The sequence below is a fragment of the Equus przewalskii genome, chromosome 30, assembly GCF_037783145.1.
Source record: "Equus przewalskii isolate Varuska chromosome 30, EquPr2, whole genome shotgun sequence".
In the NCBI taxonomy this organism is placed as follows: domain Eukaryota; kingdom Metazoa; phylum Chordata; class Mammalia; order Perissodactyla; family Equidae; genus Equus; species Equus przewalskii.
Window position 1 is genome coordinate 20,528,581 of NC_091860.1, and position 18,371 is coordinate 20,546,951.

The following is an 18,371-nucleotide window of genomic DNA, read 5'->3' on the forward strand; positions in this document are numbered from 1 at the left end:
GGCAAATTACATCCCATGGGCCAAATCCAGCCTGCCGCCTGTTTTTGTAAATAAAGTTTTATTTGAACACAGCATGCCCATTTTTTGTGTACTACCTATGGCTGCTTTCGAGCCACAACAGCAAGGTTGAGTAGCTGTGAAACAGACCACAATGCCTGCAGAGCCTAATATATTTACTATCTGGCCTTTTACCAAAAAACTGCCCACTTCTGCTGTAGATAAACAACTGACAAGAAAAACACCAGAGAAAGCACTTGTTCTTACAAGAATAACAGTGCCACCTGGAGGCCAAAAAGGCATCCTGCTCTTCCAGTTTGAACAGAATTTCTCTGATACTCAAACATTTCACATAAGCTGTTGCTGTTACAATATTTTGGAGAGGAGACAAGTATCAATATACAAAGACCTACTTAAAAAAATTACAAACTAGATTGTAAAAAATTCACAAACCAGCTCCTGGCAAAGTGATGAACTAGTTTGGGGTCTGCGCCCCCTCCCCTCTAAACCAACCCTGGAGAAACTTGAAGTGAGAGTGAAGGACGGATTCCAGGAAGGAAACAACCACCAAAACCAAACAGCAAGCAAAAACCTAGTGAGAACATCCTGGTGAGACATTCTTGGGAGACTAAAGGTGATCTAAAAATTGCCTCAAATTCCAAAGGACCAATATCATACAAATTATGTCCCTTAAGAATAATGCAATAAAGTCAGAAATTAATGACAAAAAGGATAGCTAAAATCAATTCCATGTATTTGAAAATTAAACATTACTAACTCCTAGGTTCAAAAGGAAATCATGAAGGACATTAAGAAATACTTGTAACTACATGTTAAACTTTGTGGAAGAAGGCTAAAGCCGGATATTTAGAGGTAAATATGTAGCTTTAAATACATTTAGGAGGAAACAAGAAAGGTTAAAAACTAGCAAGTTGAGTTTAAGGGTTTAACTGAAGCTGGCAAAAAGGTACAAAGCAAACCCAAAGAAATAAGAAAGACGGAAATCAATAAAAGAGAAAGAAAATCAATAAATAAAAGAAAACTAAAAGATGGTTTTCTGAAAAGATTAACAGAATAAAGAGACTTCTGTCAAGGCTGATCTTGAAAGAGCAAAGAAAAAAATAACAGAACAAAATACAATAAATACTTATTAATAGAAACAGCAAGATAGATTGAAAAAAATAAAAGCGTATTAGAAACAACTATATGTTAATAAATTTGAAAACCTATATGAAATGAATTCCTCAAAAAATATAAAATGCTGAAAACTGGCAGAAGAGAAGGCATGAAACCAAAATGGTTATCAAAGCCACTCCCTTCCCACAAAAAATAAGGCCTAAATAATTTTACAGTTGAGCTTTATTAAACTTTTAAGAAATAATTAATTGCTATTTAATATAAATTATTTCAGGAAGCTGCCAGTTCATTTTATGAGGCTCATATCATTGTGGTTCTAAAATCAGATAAGGTTTATATACATTAAAAAAAATTATGAATACAGATAGAAAAATCCTATATAATATATTAGCTAATTGAAAGTAACAATGTATTCACCTAAGAAACCATCAAGATTAGTAGGGTTTATCCAAGGGATAAAAGAAAAGTTCAACTTCAGAAAAATCGGTAATGCACCACAGGGATAAATTATTTAAAGGAAAGTTAAGATTAGACAATGAAGAAAAGATATCTAATAACATTCACAGTAAACTGGAAATAGGAAGGGTGTTCCTTAACTTGGTAAAGGTTATACTTAAAGGAGAAATTTGTACTCATTCGCTTCAAAGTAAAGATCAAGAAACGGAAGCCCATTCTCATCCCAATTATTTCACATAGTACTGGAGGTTCTGGCCAACTCTACAAAGAAAAACAAATAAGGGGTGTAAGGGTTGAAACAAAACATAAAATTGTCATTATTTGCAGATGATCATTTACCTAGAGAAATCAAAGACAAATTAGTGGAATAAGAGTTAACCTTACTGAACTTGCCAGAGGCAAGGTCAACTTACAAAAAAAGTAGTAACGTTTACCTACACCTGAAATAAGCAATAACAAAACATAATAAAAAATAAGTCGCCATTCACAGTACCAACAAAAACTAACATATCTAAGAATTAGCTAAGAATACTGAAGATCTCAGTGGAGACAATTTTAAAACTTAATAAAAGACATAGGAGATGATACGAGTAAATGGAAAGACACTCCATGATCTTAAAAAGGGATGACTGCATATATAAAGACATCAGTTCTCGCAAAACTACTTTATTCATTCAATGTGATCCTAATCAGAGCTTCTGCTTCTGAGTGGGATAGAGTTCCTGTGCTTAGACTAGCGCTCTGTTAGAACAATCAGAAAAACTGAAGGAAGTACAGAAATCATTTATGTGAAGGCACTAGAAGGTTGTTGAGACAAGAGCTAGGGGGCCTCAGAGTAGAATCCTTAAGAGAGGAGCTAACTTCTGTGGCCAATTTTGCCCTGGGAGCATTCGCTGACTCTGGGCCAGGCAGGGAGCTGAGAAGCTGACACTTTCCCTGGTGGAGGGCCACTGCGGGTAGAGGGCCACCAGCAGAACTCTCGCTGGAGACCTGGGGTTCTCAAACAATGGTTGATACTCCCTTTGGGATATTTGTCAAATTCCGGGCCTGTATGGGACACAAAGGCTAAAAACATAAGTGGAAGGCCTATGAAGAACAAGCAGGGTGCATTTTTTTTCTCTGGCAGTTGTGGGAACCACACATCAGCATTTGAACACATCGGCTCTCGGAAAACCACGAAGGGCCAGGGAGTAAGCAGAATCAGACTGCACCTTATTTACCAGGTCTCCAACCCAGTCCTGACCCGCAGTCCCTGCAGAGTAGGGTGTTAGGCCGGACCAAGGGAGCGTGAACCCTCCAGGGAGAAAGACAACATCAGCGCCACCCCATAGTTTTTATACACGTGGTCTGACATTCAATAAATGCAACCCTAATTGAAATTACAGTTGGAGTTTTTTGAGAATTTAATAAACTTACCCTAAAATTCATGAAGATAAATACATGAAAATCTAAGTTAATATTGAAAAATAAAAGAAAAAAGGGGTAGGGAAAAATCTAAGACAACACCCAAGAAGTGAGACAGTGCAGAGTTGGCTCCAGAACAAGCAGATCGATGAAAGGGACAGAGAGCTCAGACACTGACCCCACGTACACATGGAAACTTAATATGCACTTGGGGTAGTCCAACTCAACGAGAGGAAAGAGGGAACTCTCCAGTATATAGTAATGGGGGAAATGGCTCACTATGTGGACAAAAAAATATTTGCAGGTGACCTTAGACCACGTAGAAAATGGATTTCCCGAATACCTGAAGACACAAATGTGAAAGGTATATGACGGCGAGAGAAAAAAATGTAGAAGAAGATCTTTGTAATTTGGGAGGCGGGATGGGGTGAGCAAGAAACTTCTTAAATAAAACACTGTAAAAGCATATTACAACGTAAAAAAAAAAATCCCCTAATGATTTACTTATTTTTAAAATCTTACGTTTTTTATTTTATTGAGGTCACATTGGTTTATAATATTACGTAAACTTCCCTAACGATTTAAATTAAATAAATATCAACAGTTGGTAAAAATATATTTGCAATGATTAAAACTAAAGGGTACTAAGATCTTGAATACACAAGGAACATCTGCAAATAAACAAGAGGAAAGAAACCCCCACAGGAAAACTAAGCAAGAGAGAACAGATCACTACAGAGGAGGAAATTCAAAAAGCTACAAAGCGTATGAAAAGATAGTCAAAATATCAAAAACCAGACAAATAAAAATACAAAAAAAGATAGGCTATCTCTTTGGGAAAAATGTCAGGAAAGATAGAGATCCTCGTGTTTGCCCAAAGGGAGTGCAGGTGGTACAGGCATCCTGGAGAGCGACCTGGCACCACTTAGTTGGTTCAACTCCTGGGTATATGCCCAAGAAACTCTTACACCAGACTCTAAAAGGACACGTAGGGGAGAGTGGAGGGTGCCAGAAGTGAGCTGGGCATCCAGAGATGGCGTGATGGGTGCTGAGCATGGAGGACTATTATTACGTAGAAATAACAGACTAGATGCACATAGCAAATAGATGCATCCTAGAAACAGAACCAAGCAAAAAGAAAGAAAAGGAGACATAACTTGGTAACCAATTATATAAAATAAAAATGCCTGAATATAAAACAGTATGCATTTTACAAGAAAACCAACAAGAGGACGCCATTAATCATATTAGAATAGTTGATTCTAGGGTTAAAGGACACGATGGCAGTGAGGAAGGGGATGAAAGGAATACATAAACAGGATGAGGAGGGCCTGAATGGACCAGGGACCATGGACTACAAACTCCACAGGGTGTCGTGCACATGGACTTCTATGTGAATGATGCCCCTTGAGTGGTCCAGCACAGCAGCTCTGCCTCTGGATCTGAAATCCCCCCAAAAAGCAAAAACAAAAACAAGCAAAATACCCTTAAAACACAGATATTCATATATTAAAAGTATCTTAAATGGATAATTCCTTAGGGCAGAGAAAAAAAATCCCATCTCCTATCCCCCAACACACATATATTCACCATCTCACCCTACCCATACTTCAGTTATTTATTCAACAAACATTTTTGAGGACCTACTATGGGTCGGGCACTATACTAAGTACTGAGGATACAGCAGTGAAAAAGGCAAGGTCCCTCCCTCCAGCAGCTTTCAGGGATATCCAGGAGCTGTAAGAAGTCACAGAAATAAGGCCTGACCCTCACCAAGGACTGTTCAATGTTCCAGTGGAACAGCATCATGCAGGAATTGGAAAAAGGGGTGAAGGACCCTAGATGGGACAAAAGACCCTACCTAGGCAATTCTCATACCTGCAGTGCTTTTGGGGGAGTCTGTCAAGGGAGATGCTTCTGTTTCCACAGGGACACTTGAAAAACCTCTTGACGCCGTCATGCCAGTGGTAGTCGTGCTGTTCACTGATGCAGGTCTCCAAAGGTTTGAAGTGGGTGTAGGCACACTGCATAAAACCGAGAGAAGGGCAACATCCGGTCAAGAGCTTTGAAGGAGAAGCTGGCTAGCTGCTACGAGGGCACTCTGCTCTCTTGTCACCACCCAGGACGTGCTGGTGGAGTCACTACCACATCTTCCAGCTGTGGCAATTTCTTGACTTTCCCTCCTACTGATACCACTTTATCTCATGTTTGCCCCAATTTCCGGCCAGGTGTGATGTACACAAGAACCTTCCATGACATCAAGAGAATAGCAGCAGCAGAGGCAGAAAAGTATCAGAAACCTTTAAAAGGCTTTGGTTGATCTGTCCTATATTTGTTGTCGCCCCTTGATTATAGGACACTGAGGTGTGGGGCCTAATTAGGAAGGCTGATCAGCAGCTCTTTCATTTTCTCTTATATGGCCTCTGAAAAGGATGTAAGTTTATTACCACTCCTATTTCATACGCAGCAAAACCAACAAACGTATTAAGCAATTCGCTTTTAATTTTGATCCTCAAAAGGACCAAAGAGAACAAGAAATGGTGGGTGAAGGTCAAAATAGTTGCCAGGACAGTGCAATGCAATTTCTCATAATTACATTGAGTCTAGATAACTCTCGGTTCTGGCAACCTCAAAGGGGACAGAACAGAGTGGTATGCCAGCCGTGGTAGGCAAAAAATAATCCCCCCCAAGAGGGACACCCCCTAATACTTGGAACCTGTGAGTCTGTTAGGTTACATGCGAAGGGGAATTAAGGTTAGTAATTAGTTGGTCTTAAGGTTGGGAGAGTATCCTGGATTGTCCAGGTGGGCCCAATGGAATCACAAGGGTCCTCAAAAGTGGAAGTGAGACATAGAGGAGGAGGTCGGGGTGACTCGACGAGAGGGTTCAACCTGCCATTGCTGGCTTTGAAGATGAAGGAAGGGGCCACAAGCCAAGGAATACAAGAGCTCTAGAAGCCGGGAAAGGCAAGGAAACAGATTCTCCCCTAGAGGCTGCGGAAAGGAACGCAGCCCTGCCACAGCTGGATTAGGGCCACGGGAGACCCACAGAGACCTGTGACCTACAGAACTGTAGGACAATAAATTTGCGTTGTTTTAAGCACTAAAATGGTCATCATTTGTTACAGCAGCAACAGGAAACCTATACATCAGCAACATCCTCAGGTCTGCCACTTTGTCAGAGCAAAAGCTATCATCTGAGGTAAAATCTTCATTTACCCTCCAAGGTCTGAACTTTCTCAAGGAAGCCCTACCTTTTGGCAGCAGCTGGTTCAGGGCTGCTCCCTAAATGTAAAGGAGAATATAAGGTTTTAAAAGGAACAAAGATGGAGAAAATTGGAAAACACTAAGCCTCTTCCTCCTCTTACACATGTTTATGGGCCGATTAGCCACATAGGTAGACTTAAAATGAGTGGTAACGGAAGGGATAGTATCTTGCAAGAACTTTTTTTTGCCATTTTTCATTAATGTGGAGGAATAGAGGATTTAGAATTTTCTAACAGCTTTAGGGTAAAACTTCTGCAAACAGAGACAATAATACCATTCACACTCTGCCTGGAGATTCAACTTAGTAGATTAAGCCCTGAGGAGAAAGGGACAATAGTGATGGATCATAACATGATGTCCAGGGTCTATGAACTATGGACTGAGGATGTGCTGGAAACTTGAGAGGGAGAGAGAAGAATAACGTGGGTCCACGGGTAAAGGAAAGAGGTGTGAGAGGCTCATCCACAGAACTGGGAGCTGTGGTCCAGGGAGAGGAGAATCTCACTACAAACGCTCGGCCATCAGAGCTTGGTGCCAGGTCAGCAGGAAGCCAGGTCCTGGTCTACCACAGACAGTTTGTTTTCCAGCCTAATTAAATGACCCATGCAGGGCTCCAATCACAAGACATGGCCCCCACATCTCACAGATTTTTCAGATCCTCCTGAGTGACAACAGCACAAAACAAGGCCCACAGTTAGAGCCATCTTCTGCACTCACCGTCTTGCATGTCACTACTCGACATTTCACTTCTCTGATGTTTCTCATCTTTTCTTCCATTTGTTCTTTTTTCACCAGTGGCTCAAAATAGCGTTCCTGCAGCTCAGCCTCGGCCTAAACGACAAGGCATACAGGAGACCTTGTACCAAATCCAATACATACTCTGGCAGCAGTTTAATAAGAATCAAAATAGAACTGATAAGACAAGCTGTTATAAGGACTTGATAATAGTTCAGTGAACTGCACTCCAAAAGATGATCCTAAGTAGACACAAGCTCTTCATTTGCAAAAAAAGATGATGTACCTTTTTGGTGATTTTTAAAACACTAAATATAGCCTTAAAATACTAACATTATTAACAGTGTCATCATGTCAAGTATGCAGCAGAAGGGAATTATTTCTACTGTTCCAATACAGACTCAAGCTATGGAAGGTATTCACCGCCCCCGCAGAGACAACAACCTGGTCTATCCAATACTCTTCTCCAGACCAAGCACTTGGTAGGAGCAATCCCTGGTGGTTTGGAACAACAGGAAGTAGGCATGAGGGCGGAGATATTTGCAGCAAAATGTGGTCACAGCTCTGCAGTTAGTGCAGCTACACAAGGCACAAGGACCCAAGGCCTTCAAGGGCCACAAGAGGGAAGGAGCACAGTTCTACAGCCTTTCAGGGTCAGCTTGAGCATTTCTCCTGACTTTCTAGTAGAAAGATACAATATATAACTATATTTGTTAGGGATTTTTTAATCAAAAGAAGGGCAGATCATTGAGTAGCAGCACTAAAACGGGACGATACTGTCCCTAGGGAACATTTTGAAAATATGTAGGAGCACTTTTTTTTGTTATCCCAATGACTGCTACCCCTGCTACCGGCAGGGACCACGGATGCCACGTCTTCTGCAAGACACGGAACAGTCCCCTACAACAAAGGATTCTTCTGAATGTTCTACGGGACATCCACATGGATGAAAACCCTGATTATAACCCTCGAATTTATCAGCTTTATATATAATATACACAATACTTGTGCACGGTTTTAATGTCATAGACTATTCCAAGAGTCCAACTAGGCAACTCCTGTGTATATGGAAGGACAACTGTACTTTAGTGTCTTCAAAAGTTTCCCAGGATTATTCACTGTTTTAAAAAAAATGACATCGTCAAAGAAATAGCCCCACGGTATTTAACTTACCAAGAAAACACACCTAATGGGCCTTCCTTTCTAGTTGTCTCACTGACACCTAGAAAGCCAAGCTCTGACTACTTCATCATTTCTTCCCGGGTAGTTGGCCCACATATTTACATAAAGAAATACATATTTTTAACATAAGTATCTTGCTTCTTTCTTCTTTACATTACAGCTAGGATATAATATTGATATTTTTGAAATCACTAGTTAAATAATTTACATTATCCACAAATTTTATTTCAGGATAATAAGGGAGCAATATGAAATACGTTATTAAAAAGGGGCACTGGGAGAGTAGGGTTGATTTAGTGCATTTGAAATGCCAGTATCAAAATATGTGAACGGAAAATTCCTTCCCCTACTTCAAGGCAGAAAATAGTAGCTAGTGGTGAACCATTTACACATAATTTCACACCCATAAGTACTGGTAAACATTTTTATAACAGTGAGGTCTATTTAAATAATGTTAAGTGATGCTCTTCAATGCAAGGACCAAGGTGAAATTAAAATCTATTAGAAGTATTCCTATTCTTCAAAGCAAACTCAAACTAAGTGACCCATAGCTACATCCTGGTTTAGGTAAAAGCAGCAGATTCTTAGTCCCACGACAAAGTGCCTCAAGTCTGAAGGACACCTCTGTCATGTTTGATTTTTTGGGCTTCTACCTCTTTTAGGATCCCTGTGTGCCTCGATTTTGCTTTTAGAATTTTCTGAAATTCCTCAGATTCTAGATAGGAAAGTTGTTCTCTCCTTTTCTTCCGGGCAGGTTCCAGTTCATCCTCAGCTAGAGCAGAAAGAAAATAACATGAGCTGTTAGGGGAATTCCAGAAAGCCAGCCATGGACTCAGCCTCCCCATCCTCCCTGCCTCTGCCTAGCAGGCCCTTCAAACTTCATTTACCCAACTTGGTACCAGCAAAGGAAGGCTCTTAAGAAAGGAGCTGAGAAGTAGAAACTAGAATATGGCGGTGGGGGCGGGGGGAGATGGAATTTGACCACTAGATTAGAATCTTTTTCACCTTAAAATAGGAGCTGATTATGATAATAGATAACAATAACAACAAAATTGCTATTTACAAACTGAGGTTAAAATGACATTACCAACTTCAGAGTTTTAAAAATACAAATAGGGCAACTCAAAACAAAGGAATTCTACTTCCTGCAATGTAAATCTTTATACTAATATATGTACAAAGTTCCAATGAACAACTCTTTTCTTGAGTTTTCAAATTGTGCATAATTTCATTTCAATTTAATGTGATTATAAACAACAATTAGTTCCAGTTGTGGAAATTCTATTTAGGCATTCTGCAGAGACGTAAACTGAGGTAAAAGAATGAATTTTGCTGTCAAGGATGCTGGTTATGGTCTAGAACATTTTCTTTATAAGCAGTTTCTCTTTCTCATTGCTAACTCTGACATTTGCAGTACCTTGAGGAGAAGATGTGTTGTTATTTTCTACACGTTCCTTCACTTCCAGGAGATCCTGGGGGTCCTTTTGCTTCTTTTTAATGCCGTTTGGGTCTCTTTTTGTAAGAATCTGGCCTTTTGCCCTTAATTTGGTTATAGCAGCTAACTAGAAAGAAAGAAAAGAGAGGCAGATAAAAATCTAAAAGATGAGCTGGGCATCTACAGGCCCACACACCTTTCCAGTTACTACCAGTGAATTCTGGCTGTTCTCAAATATAAAGTGGCAAAATATACCTTCATTCTACTGACTGTTATTAACACAACTATTAAAATTGAAAAGCATGGGAGACAGGTCCATAAGGTAATAAATAAAGTCTCAGCTTATCTAAATCTTGACAGTTAATTTAACATCACCTAGTCTGCAGGCTTCCAGACCCATAGAGGAACCACGCAAACAATTTGGAAGTTTGTTTTAGAATCAGACAGAGTTAGGCTAGAATTCCAGCTCTGCTACTTACTAGTCGGTAATCTTAGTTAAATTTTCCAGCATCAGTTTCTACATTTATAAAATGGGGATGATAGCAGTTACTTATATTTTAGGGTTGTAGGTGTATGGATGAAATGAGGTAACACACGCAAAGCACGTACCTGTAGATAATAGCATGTATGCATGTATCATAGGTACACATGTATGCATGTATCATAGGTACAGAGTAGTAATAAATATGTTCAGTTGCTGTTATTATTATTACTGTAGGTACGGCCTTGGATTGTAGCTAGCTCTTCATGTGGTTAAAGCTATTAACTAGAACAAAGAACAGAGAGGCTCAAGTTGGCTCCAGTGACTCAGCAAGGGGAGAAGTGGAACGTTCTGAGCAGGTGGGGTTCTGAGGGCCCCCAACTCCCACTTCAATCAGAGCAACTCGGCTTTTCTCCGTCTAAACACTGGGCTTCTGTGCAAGATTTCTTTTGAAGAAGGATTCTTTAAACCACTATTTTACAGTCTTGCCTCAACAATTCCAAGAACCTTTTTCTCTAATGTCAGTGTCTCCAGCTGTAAAACAATACCTTCTTCTAGGCCTGCCAAGAAACAGCATTGAGATAATGGCTAACTTTCCCAGGTTAAATTAAGGGAATTATGGTGACACCGTTTTATCATTTGAAATTCCTTTGATTCTAACTACGACGATCAATAAACAGCTATTAGGTGTCAGTCTTTCCTGCTCATAGGTATATAGCTTGAAATTCCAGCTACGTCTTGGAGAATGCAAATTCAAATGTTGCAGAAAACAGATGCCAGTTACCTTTTTGGCTTCTGCTACAGCACTCAGTTTTGGTCTTGGTGGTGGTGACTCATCAAAAAAGAGAACATCATCTCCTTCCAGGATGCCCCGCCCAAGCTTGGGCATCTGTGTGGCAGGGGTTCCTTCCAGCCTGGGGAACTCAGCCCCCGTTCGTGGGGACTGAGAAGGAGGCTGTCGAGAAGAGGATGGCACAGCTGGGCTCTCAATCTCCCTTGAGTTCTGGAGAAATCTTTAAAGAAATATGCAGTTACAAAATGTGTAAGCACCAAATGAAAAGACTGTGAGACTGTGGGCAGGCCACCAGCTTGTAAGTAGTTGTTAATGAAATAATTTCCCCTCCTTGGTTAATAATTCAAATTAGCACATAATAAAGAACAACATTAGCTTCACTTCCTCTTCAGTTAACTGGTTTTTCAATGAAAAAGCTCTAATTGCTTTACCAAGTTAGAGCTGCTTACTATTTTTATCAGTTGGCTTTCCAGTGGGTACCGTCTATAGAACACAGCCCTGGGCTTGAGATATGGACTGTGTTCCTAGCCCTCTGGTTGGCTCTGGACCCTTAGGAGCTCACCAAATCTCTGTATTTTAGTTTACCCTACCGGGAAGAGATAACATGTGTTACGTTTGGAAGTCCTTAACAGAAAGGCGATAGCATTCACACCGTGATTATTTTATATACAGTTATAAGGGCTATTTAAAAACAACACACCTCAGAAATCATCTAGTCCAAACCTCACATTATAGACGAAGTCAAGGCTCAAGACCCCAGTGCTCATACATATCAGGCTCAGGACTAGTACGGGTAACCCTAGGCCAGTATTCTTTACACTACCACATATCCACTCTTGCAAGCTCTAGGCTGAGTGTGCAAACTGCCTATCAGATCCTGCCCAAAGATATGTTTTGTTTGGTCAGCAAAATTCTGAAAAACTTCAAATTGTAAGGCCTGTAAACTGACAGGTGCTCTCTATTTCCCACAAGGTTGACAACTCCATACATATTTTTATGTGTGTGTATGCCTGCGTGTATATATACAGTCATGCACCACATAGTGACGTTTCAGTCAACAACAGATCCATATACAACAGTGGTCCCGTGAGATTAATACCATAGCGCCTAGGTGTGTAATAGCTATACCATCCAGGTTTGTGTAGGTACACTCTACGATGTTCGCACAACGAAATCCCCTAATGACGCATTTCTCAGAACATGTCCCCGTTGTTAAGCAACACATCACTGTATACGTTTATGTCACCTGCAGGCACGTGATGAATACCTACACAGATATCCCATCAGCACCTCAAACTAACCTGCCTGAGGCCAAACCCAGTCTCTTATTTTTCCAAAGCATTTCCTCTTGACTTATAATTGACTCTCCTTTTCACGGAACCATCCACCTTTCAGCAGCAGCCCAGATGTGGGAGAGCATCATGGTTCCACATTGGAACAGAACAGGTACGAGTTCAAAACTGGGCTCCCTCACCTCTAGTTCTCTGACCTTCAGTGACTTTATTCATAAAACAAGGATAACAGTACCTTCCAGATTACTGTAAGGACCGAACGAGACAGTGTACTTATGCAGTGTACAGCTTGATGCTCAGTACATGTTAACCGCCCATAAACAGTAGCTCCTATTATTATTCAGACAACTTGAGTTCAGGAATCTTTGATTCATCTACCTTCCACATCCATTTCCACTTGTTTTTACCTCAAAATGACTCTCCATTTCAATGTCTCACTTTTATCATTTACCTGAATAATTCCAGTATCTACTCATTGGCTCTGCCTGTAATTAAAAACCTAATTGTGGCAAAACTGAAAAATGGGAGTCAAACAGGTCAACACGTGCTTTCCCCTTTCACAAAACCCTCTTCCAATTTTCCTCTCTTCTCTTTTCCACGGTGATATTAATTACTGTAGCCTGTACCACTGGTCTCAGGATTCACTAGCAAACATCAGAAGTATATAACTTTAAAATGCTATTTAGATGATGTTAAAATTCTTTCAAAACTTCCAAAGTTAAAAAGGTAGGCAACCACCCAGAATCTAAAGTTGCAATTTTGAAACCTCTTCAGACATTCTGAGGATTCCTGAGATGATGATCCAAATGAGGACGAGCAAACCCGTTACTCTCACCGTTTCTGTATTTCTTCTGATTTCTTTTTCCTCATCTCCAACATACACTGCTTCTGTTGCTTCAAGAGGGCTGACGCCGAGATAGACTGGAAAGCAGGTTTTGGGCTCCCCATGATCCCTGAAACACAAGCCACAGACTGGAGGGGTTCCAAGAGGCCACGGGAACTCAGGTGTGGACGCTAGAGCAGGGGTGGGCTGACTCTACCTGATGACTTGGCTTTCGCTAAATGTTGTTTCAAGTTTCTGGCTCCAAACGTTGGCAATTTCATCAGTTCCCTGAATTCCTCAGAGCAAGACAAGCTCTTCTGGGGTATTCCTGGAATACACAGGCATCAGCTTTAGAAGATTCAAAATTCAGACCACTTGATGTCAAGTGACATCACTTTTTAAATTCTGGTTCATAACTTAGTTACTTGTAAATGAAGCAGATGAACTATCAAGAGGAAAAAAACCCTTAACCTCTAACATCAGACTAGTAGGACCATAAGGGCATGACAAATTTATCTTATTTCAAGTAATGATTAGAATGCTGCTATCTGTGGGGTACACTATTGCTGGAATATGCACCATGGGCAAGGGGCCATGCTAGACCTTAATCACTGTTATGAACAAAGCCCCAAGTACAGGGTGGAGCTGGCATTCTCTGACGAGGACCCTGACGCTACTGATTCTAATGCTGGACACTAAGAGTTAGACCCAGGTACGACAAATTTCAAAAGCATACCAAGCTAAGACAGCTAAGATTCATATGCTGACTTTTCTTAAGATGCTCCCAAATGAGCTTAATTCCTTCAGCTTAGACCATATCACTCATTGAGCATAGGTGACAAGTGGACACTTATAACTTAGAATGGAACTGACCATTTTCAATCCCAGACTACACATTTAAGCTGGAGAAAGAAATGTAGTATTGAGCAAGAAAATTACCGAGTTTTTGCTGAGTTTCCTGGATGATCAAGTCTGTGCCTTTAACGACCAGATTACTTAAAGTGGTTTGAATCTTCTTTTTAGGAGCAACAGCTGCTGCACTGAAATGAAAAGATTGCCCCCCAAAAAGAAAATCACTGAACTTCAATGCTCTCACGAGGTAAAGAAGCTGCAGACAGATTCACTTATTACAAACTGTCAAAATTTCTCAAAGCACAGTATTAAGTACACTTTCTTAATACCATGGCCCCGTGTATGCATTATGTCACAGATGTAAAACAAGAGGCAACCTACACATTTGCTTGAAGGCCATTCTCAAAGGGCAATTTGGCAAAAGAAATAAAAAATGAGCCAACACTTTGATCAAGTAGGAATTATCTTAAAATAATTAAGAACTATGCAAAAATTTAGGATATTAACGTAAGCCTTGTTTGCACTATTAAAAGTCGGAAATAGCATTAGTGTTTAACCATAAGGAATTGTTTAAACAAATTATCAGAGCCATGCAAAAGAATACTATGCAGCCACTAAAAATAATGCCGTAAGTGAATAATCCACAAGGAAAACAGTCATTATCTTATGTGGAAAAAAAGGAGGTTGCAAAGTCTGGGCACAGTATAATCTCACTTTATATTATTAAAAATATAAATATGGGGGGAAAAACACCACCAAGAAGTATATATTATATACCAAGGAACTAACAGTAATCTAGGTGGTGGAATTATAGACAGTTTTTATTGTTTCCTTTTGGCTGAATTATACATATATGTACACCTTACAACATATGTGTATTGCTTTCTGCAGTTTGGAAAAATATAGAAATTATTTTAAATCTTAAAAATGTGCTTGACATTACAAAATGGGCAGGAAGTATGAGTCTTCTTGCCAAATTTCTGTTGGATTGGGAACAAAACCTATGTGTTGTTCTTGGACAAACCGCAGCTCCCTTGTGCCAGGTCCCCACCTGTCATATCCTCAGATGTGCTTTCCACAATACGGTGACAAGGCCATCGATCACCTAGCTCGGGGACTCTATGAAGAGGCCGGGATCCCTGGAAGAAAGGCCTTGAATGCCTGCCTCAGCAGCATCCGCTCCTGTGCAGCTTCACTGCATATCCCTTCACTGAATTAAATGTGGGTTCCACGAGGTCTGCAACCTCACTCTAATAGTCGCGAGGGAAATGATTTAAAGGATGTCAACGCTGTGATTAACACTCTTTTAAGGGCCAATCAGCCCTGAGAGAGTTGCACTATTCATGTTAGAAGCCAAAGAGGAAGTGTGGGCTCTATAGACCATCATGAAACAACTCAATTTCTTCCCGCTCCTTGTGTTTTCCTCTCTGAGAATAAAAGAGGCCCTCATCTACCTTGCTCCAGGCAGTGAGTTATGCACAAGGTCTTCCAGGACCGTTACAGAAACATACAACCACTGAGTTTATTTTTATAAGATGACAAGGAAGATCCTTATCCCAAAGAAGTCCCAAGAATGTCTTACATTGAGGCTGCATACGATGCCGAAGAAACCCCTCCGTAGTAAAAACCATCCTGACACAGCCGTTCTTTTAGGCTGATGCCTTTGCGGGCAAACTTTTTTGGAATTCGTCCTCCGGAGAAAGTGGACTGTAGGTCAGCTCGCTTGGCACTGAGCTTCTTGTACTGGGCCTGGATGTGATACTGACAGTATTCACAGTCGTTCTGCAAAAACGAAGAGGGGCTGCATCAGGATTAGGGCAACAGGCTGGGGAACAACACAAACAGACACAGTTTCTTTCCCCCACCTACAGAGAGCACCATTCTGTGTGCAGAGCCCTCCCTGCTGACCCCCAAGATTGTTCCCATAGTGCAGCTATGCAGTGACTAAGAGGAAGAAGTTCTTCCCTTGAATTCCTTGTAAAGCTCTAGTCCAGTGAAAGAAAAAAATGACATTGTTGGCTGCTTTTGCCCTCTTTCTACAACAGAAATAAAATCAGCTTCTAGGATGAACCTCGAAAATGTTATGCTACGACTCTTCCCAATATGTAGGAAACTCAGTTCCAAGTTGGTCATTACAGCTAAAGAACCTACAATTTATTCTTAATAGCTCCCTTCTTTAGCAGAAACCACCCTAACAAGGCTGAAACTAACCAAATTAACAGTCTGTGTACATGGTTCTCCATTCTTCTTCTTTGCTTTACAGGTTCCCAGGTCAAGAGCTTCACCCATGATTAACACCTTTTGAGGATGATCAATAGATAAGCAGACCTGTAGAAAAGAGGTGGGGCAGGAGTTAAAAGCAGACAAAGGCGTAGCCTTGTATCAGCAAGAATGGATAAAAGAATGGTTGGTGTGAGTTAAGAACGCTCTATCAGGCTATAGAAATGTAAAACCAATGCTGTATGACAGTTTTAGAAACGGGAAGTGGAGAAGACACATTTAGTTCTCTACCCAATATCCACTCTCTCCTACAGCTTTGTTGGCAGAATCTTGATTTTATTTGGGCTGGCAAATGCTCAGCCTCCGGTGCGGGACCCTGTTCCCAGTTTTCCCAGTATTCCTATAGTGATGGTCATGTACTGTGGTGGTCATGGCCTATAAGACTGAAGCAGGAATCGATGAGACTGAAGCAGGAATCGGTAGATCAGGTAGCTGGGAAAGCTTTTGCTTTCCTGATAAAAGTAGATAGAGGAGGCTGGCTTACTTCCTGCTCTGAATGCAGATGTGATGGCTAGAGCTTCAAAGCCATCCTATGACCAAGAGGAAAAGGCTAAGCAACTCATAGACCCTAGCCCTGACATTACTATACTGCCCATATCTGGATAATTTATTATCTAAGAAAAACAAATCCCCACCATTTACTGTTACAAATGAAACAGCAGTGAAGTTTTTCTGTTACTTGTAGCCAGACACATTTGTAATAAATGAAGATTTGTTGCCATTCTCTGGTGAAAGCAAGGAATGCAATAACTTTGTCTCTCACTCCTCCTGATGATAATTATCTACATTAGAGAGAAGTTTTCTTGATGGGTCAGGTGGAGAAATTGTCTGTTGCTATACATAGCGTATCCAGGTTTGCAATTTGCAAGAGAATCACAGGGTAGTACCCAAACTCTAATGCTGCTTGAGAAGATGAAAATTCACTTTGAAAATGGAAATTCCCAAGTTGCAGCTATGGCTGTACTAACTAATAGAGCAAAGTTCCCTCAGCTATAAAACCTTGTTTTATGGATGCCACCACGGAAATTTATGAAAGAGATCTAAGGAGACCTGAGTTTAAGAGTTCAAATAACTCCAGGAACCTTGGAACTAATTTGAAAACATATAACGATAGAAACTGATAGAAAACACTTTAGAGTAGGTGGAAATTCAGAATATTGGTGGGTGAGGAATAAACAAAAAAACAGACATAAAAGCACGACTTATCACCTGGAGGTAAACCAATACAAATCTTTTTGATAGAACTCGGCTAAGTTGTAAAGACCAAAAAAAAAAAAAATCATGGAAACATTCTTACCTCCTCCGAACCATCCTTGGGCTTCATGGGGTTAGCGTTGAGCAGCCCTACGACAGTACCCTGCTCAGTCTTCCAGAGTTCTTTGTGAACTTCTCCAAACAAGAACAATGACACGTACCGAGTCAGGTCACGAAGATCATTCAGTCGCCAGATGCTAAATGTTTTCCCCTGGAACAAATACTTACTTTTAATAAATTTTGAACAATGGGTTACATTGTCTCCATTTACGGTCCAAGCGTTCCACTGTGAAAAAATATACAAGCAAAATCCACCCCGATAATACAATCATCAGAATATTTGTTAATTACAAATTAATCCCTTCTCTAGTATACCCTTCTCATTTTAAAGATGAAGGACAAGGGTGAAGTTAGGCAAGCCATTAGCTGACTTGTTACTAGAGTCTCTCATTCACAGCTCTAAATAGTCAGTGGGACAGTACCGCCTTCCTAGTCACACACATATGCACACACTCATGTTAAAAGGACAAGAGGAAGCTGTGGCACTACCATCTAATAACTTACTAATATAAATTTAGTAAATCTATTATTTATCACTGATTAATTATTAATATTAATAAGGAGGATTCAGCTCTGTTTCTAAATCTTTGCTTAGCTTACAAGGAAAAACAAAAGCATCATTTAAAGAAAACAGGTTATGTTTAACTATAAAATTTCAGGAGTATTATTAAACATCTGAAGAATGCAACTCAAAATGCTGATCACTTATAATACGGACAAGCTCCACTTCTAGTCTTTTTTTTTAAACAAAATAATTTGAATACTATTGAACCAAGCTATTTCACAGAGGCATCCCACAGTTGGTACAGTTCTAGGTGGTGGTAAGCTGTTGCCTGGACTCAGTGTTATAATTCTTCTTCCAAGGATTTGCACAATGCCTTTCTTGGAAGAGTTCAGATAAATTTCACACCTATTATTTCGATG

The 18,371-nt window shown here is 40.3% G+C and overlaps 1 protein-coding gene across 4 annotated transcripts in view; it reads right to left on the reverse strand.

Moving 5' to 3' along the window:
- The window catches only part of MCM10 (minichromosome maintenance 10 replication initiation factor), a 36,475-nt gene that overhangs the window by 5,269 nt on the left and 12,835 nt on the right, over positions 1-18,371 (reverse strand). For all 4 annotated transcript variants that reach the window (XM_070601225.1, XM_070601224.1, XM_070601221.1 and 1 more), the window contains 11 exons: positions 17,431-17,598; positions 16,065-16,181; positions 15,436-15,635; positions 13,941-14,041; positions 13,219-13,329; positions 13,014-13,131; positions 10,878-11,106; positions 9,595-9,739; positions 8,831-8,949; positions 6,978-7,091; positions 4,873-5,018 (listed from right to left, as the gene is read on the reverse strand). In XM_070601225.1, coding sequence (XP_070457326.1) covers positions 4,873-5,018; positions 6,978-7,091; positions 8,831-8,949; positions 9,595-9,739; positions 10,878-11,106; positions 13,014-13,131; positions 13,219-13,329; positions 13,941-14,041; positions 15,436-15,635; positions 16,065-16,181; positions 17,431-17,598 — 1,568 coding nt within the window. The remainder of the gene's footprint in view (positions 1-4,872; positions 5,019-6,977; positions 7,092-8,830; positions 8,950-9,594; positions 9,740-10,877; positions 11,107-13,013; positions 13,132-13,218; positions 13,330-13,940; positions 14,042-15,435; positions 15,636-16,064; positions 16,182-17,430; positions 17,599-18,371) is intronic.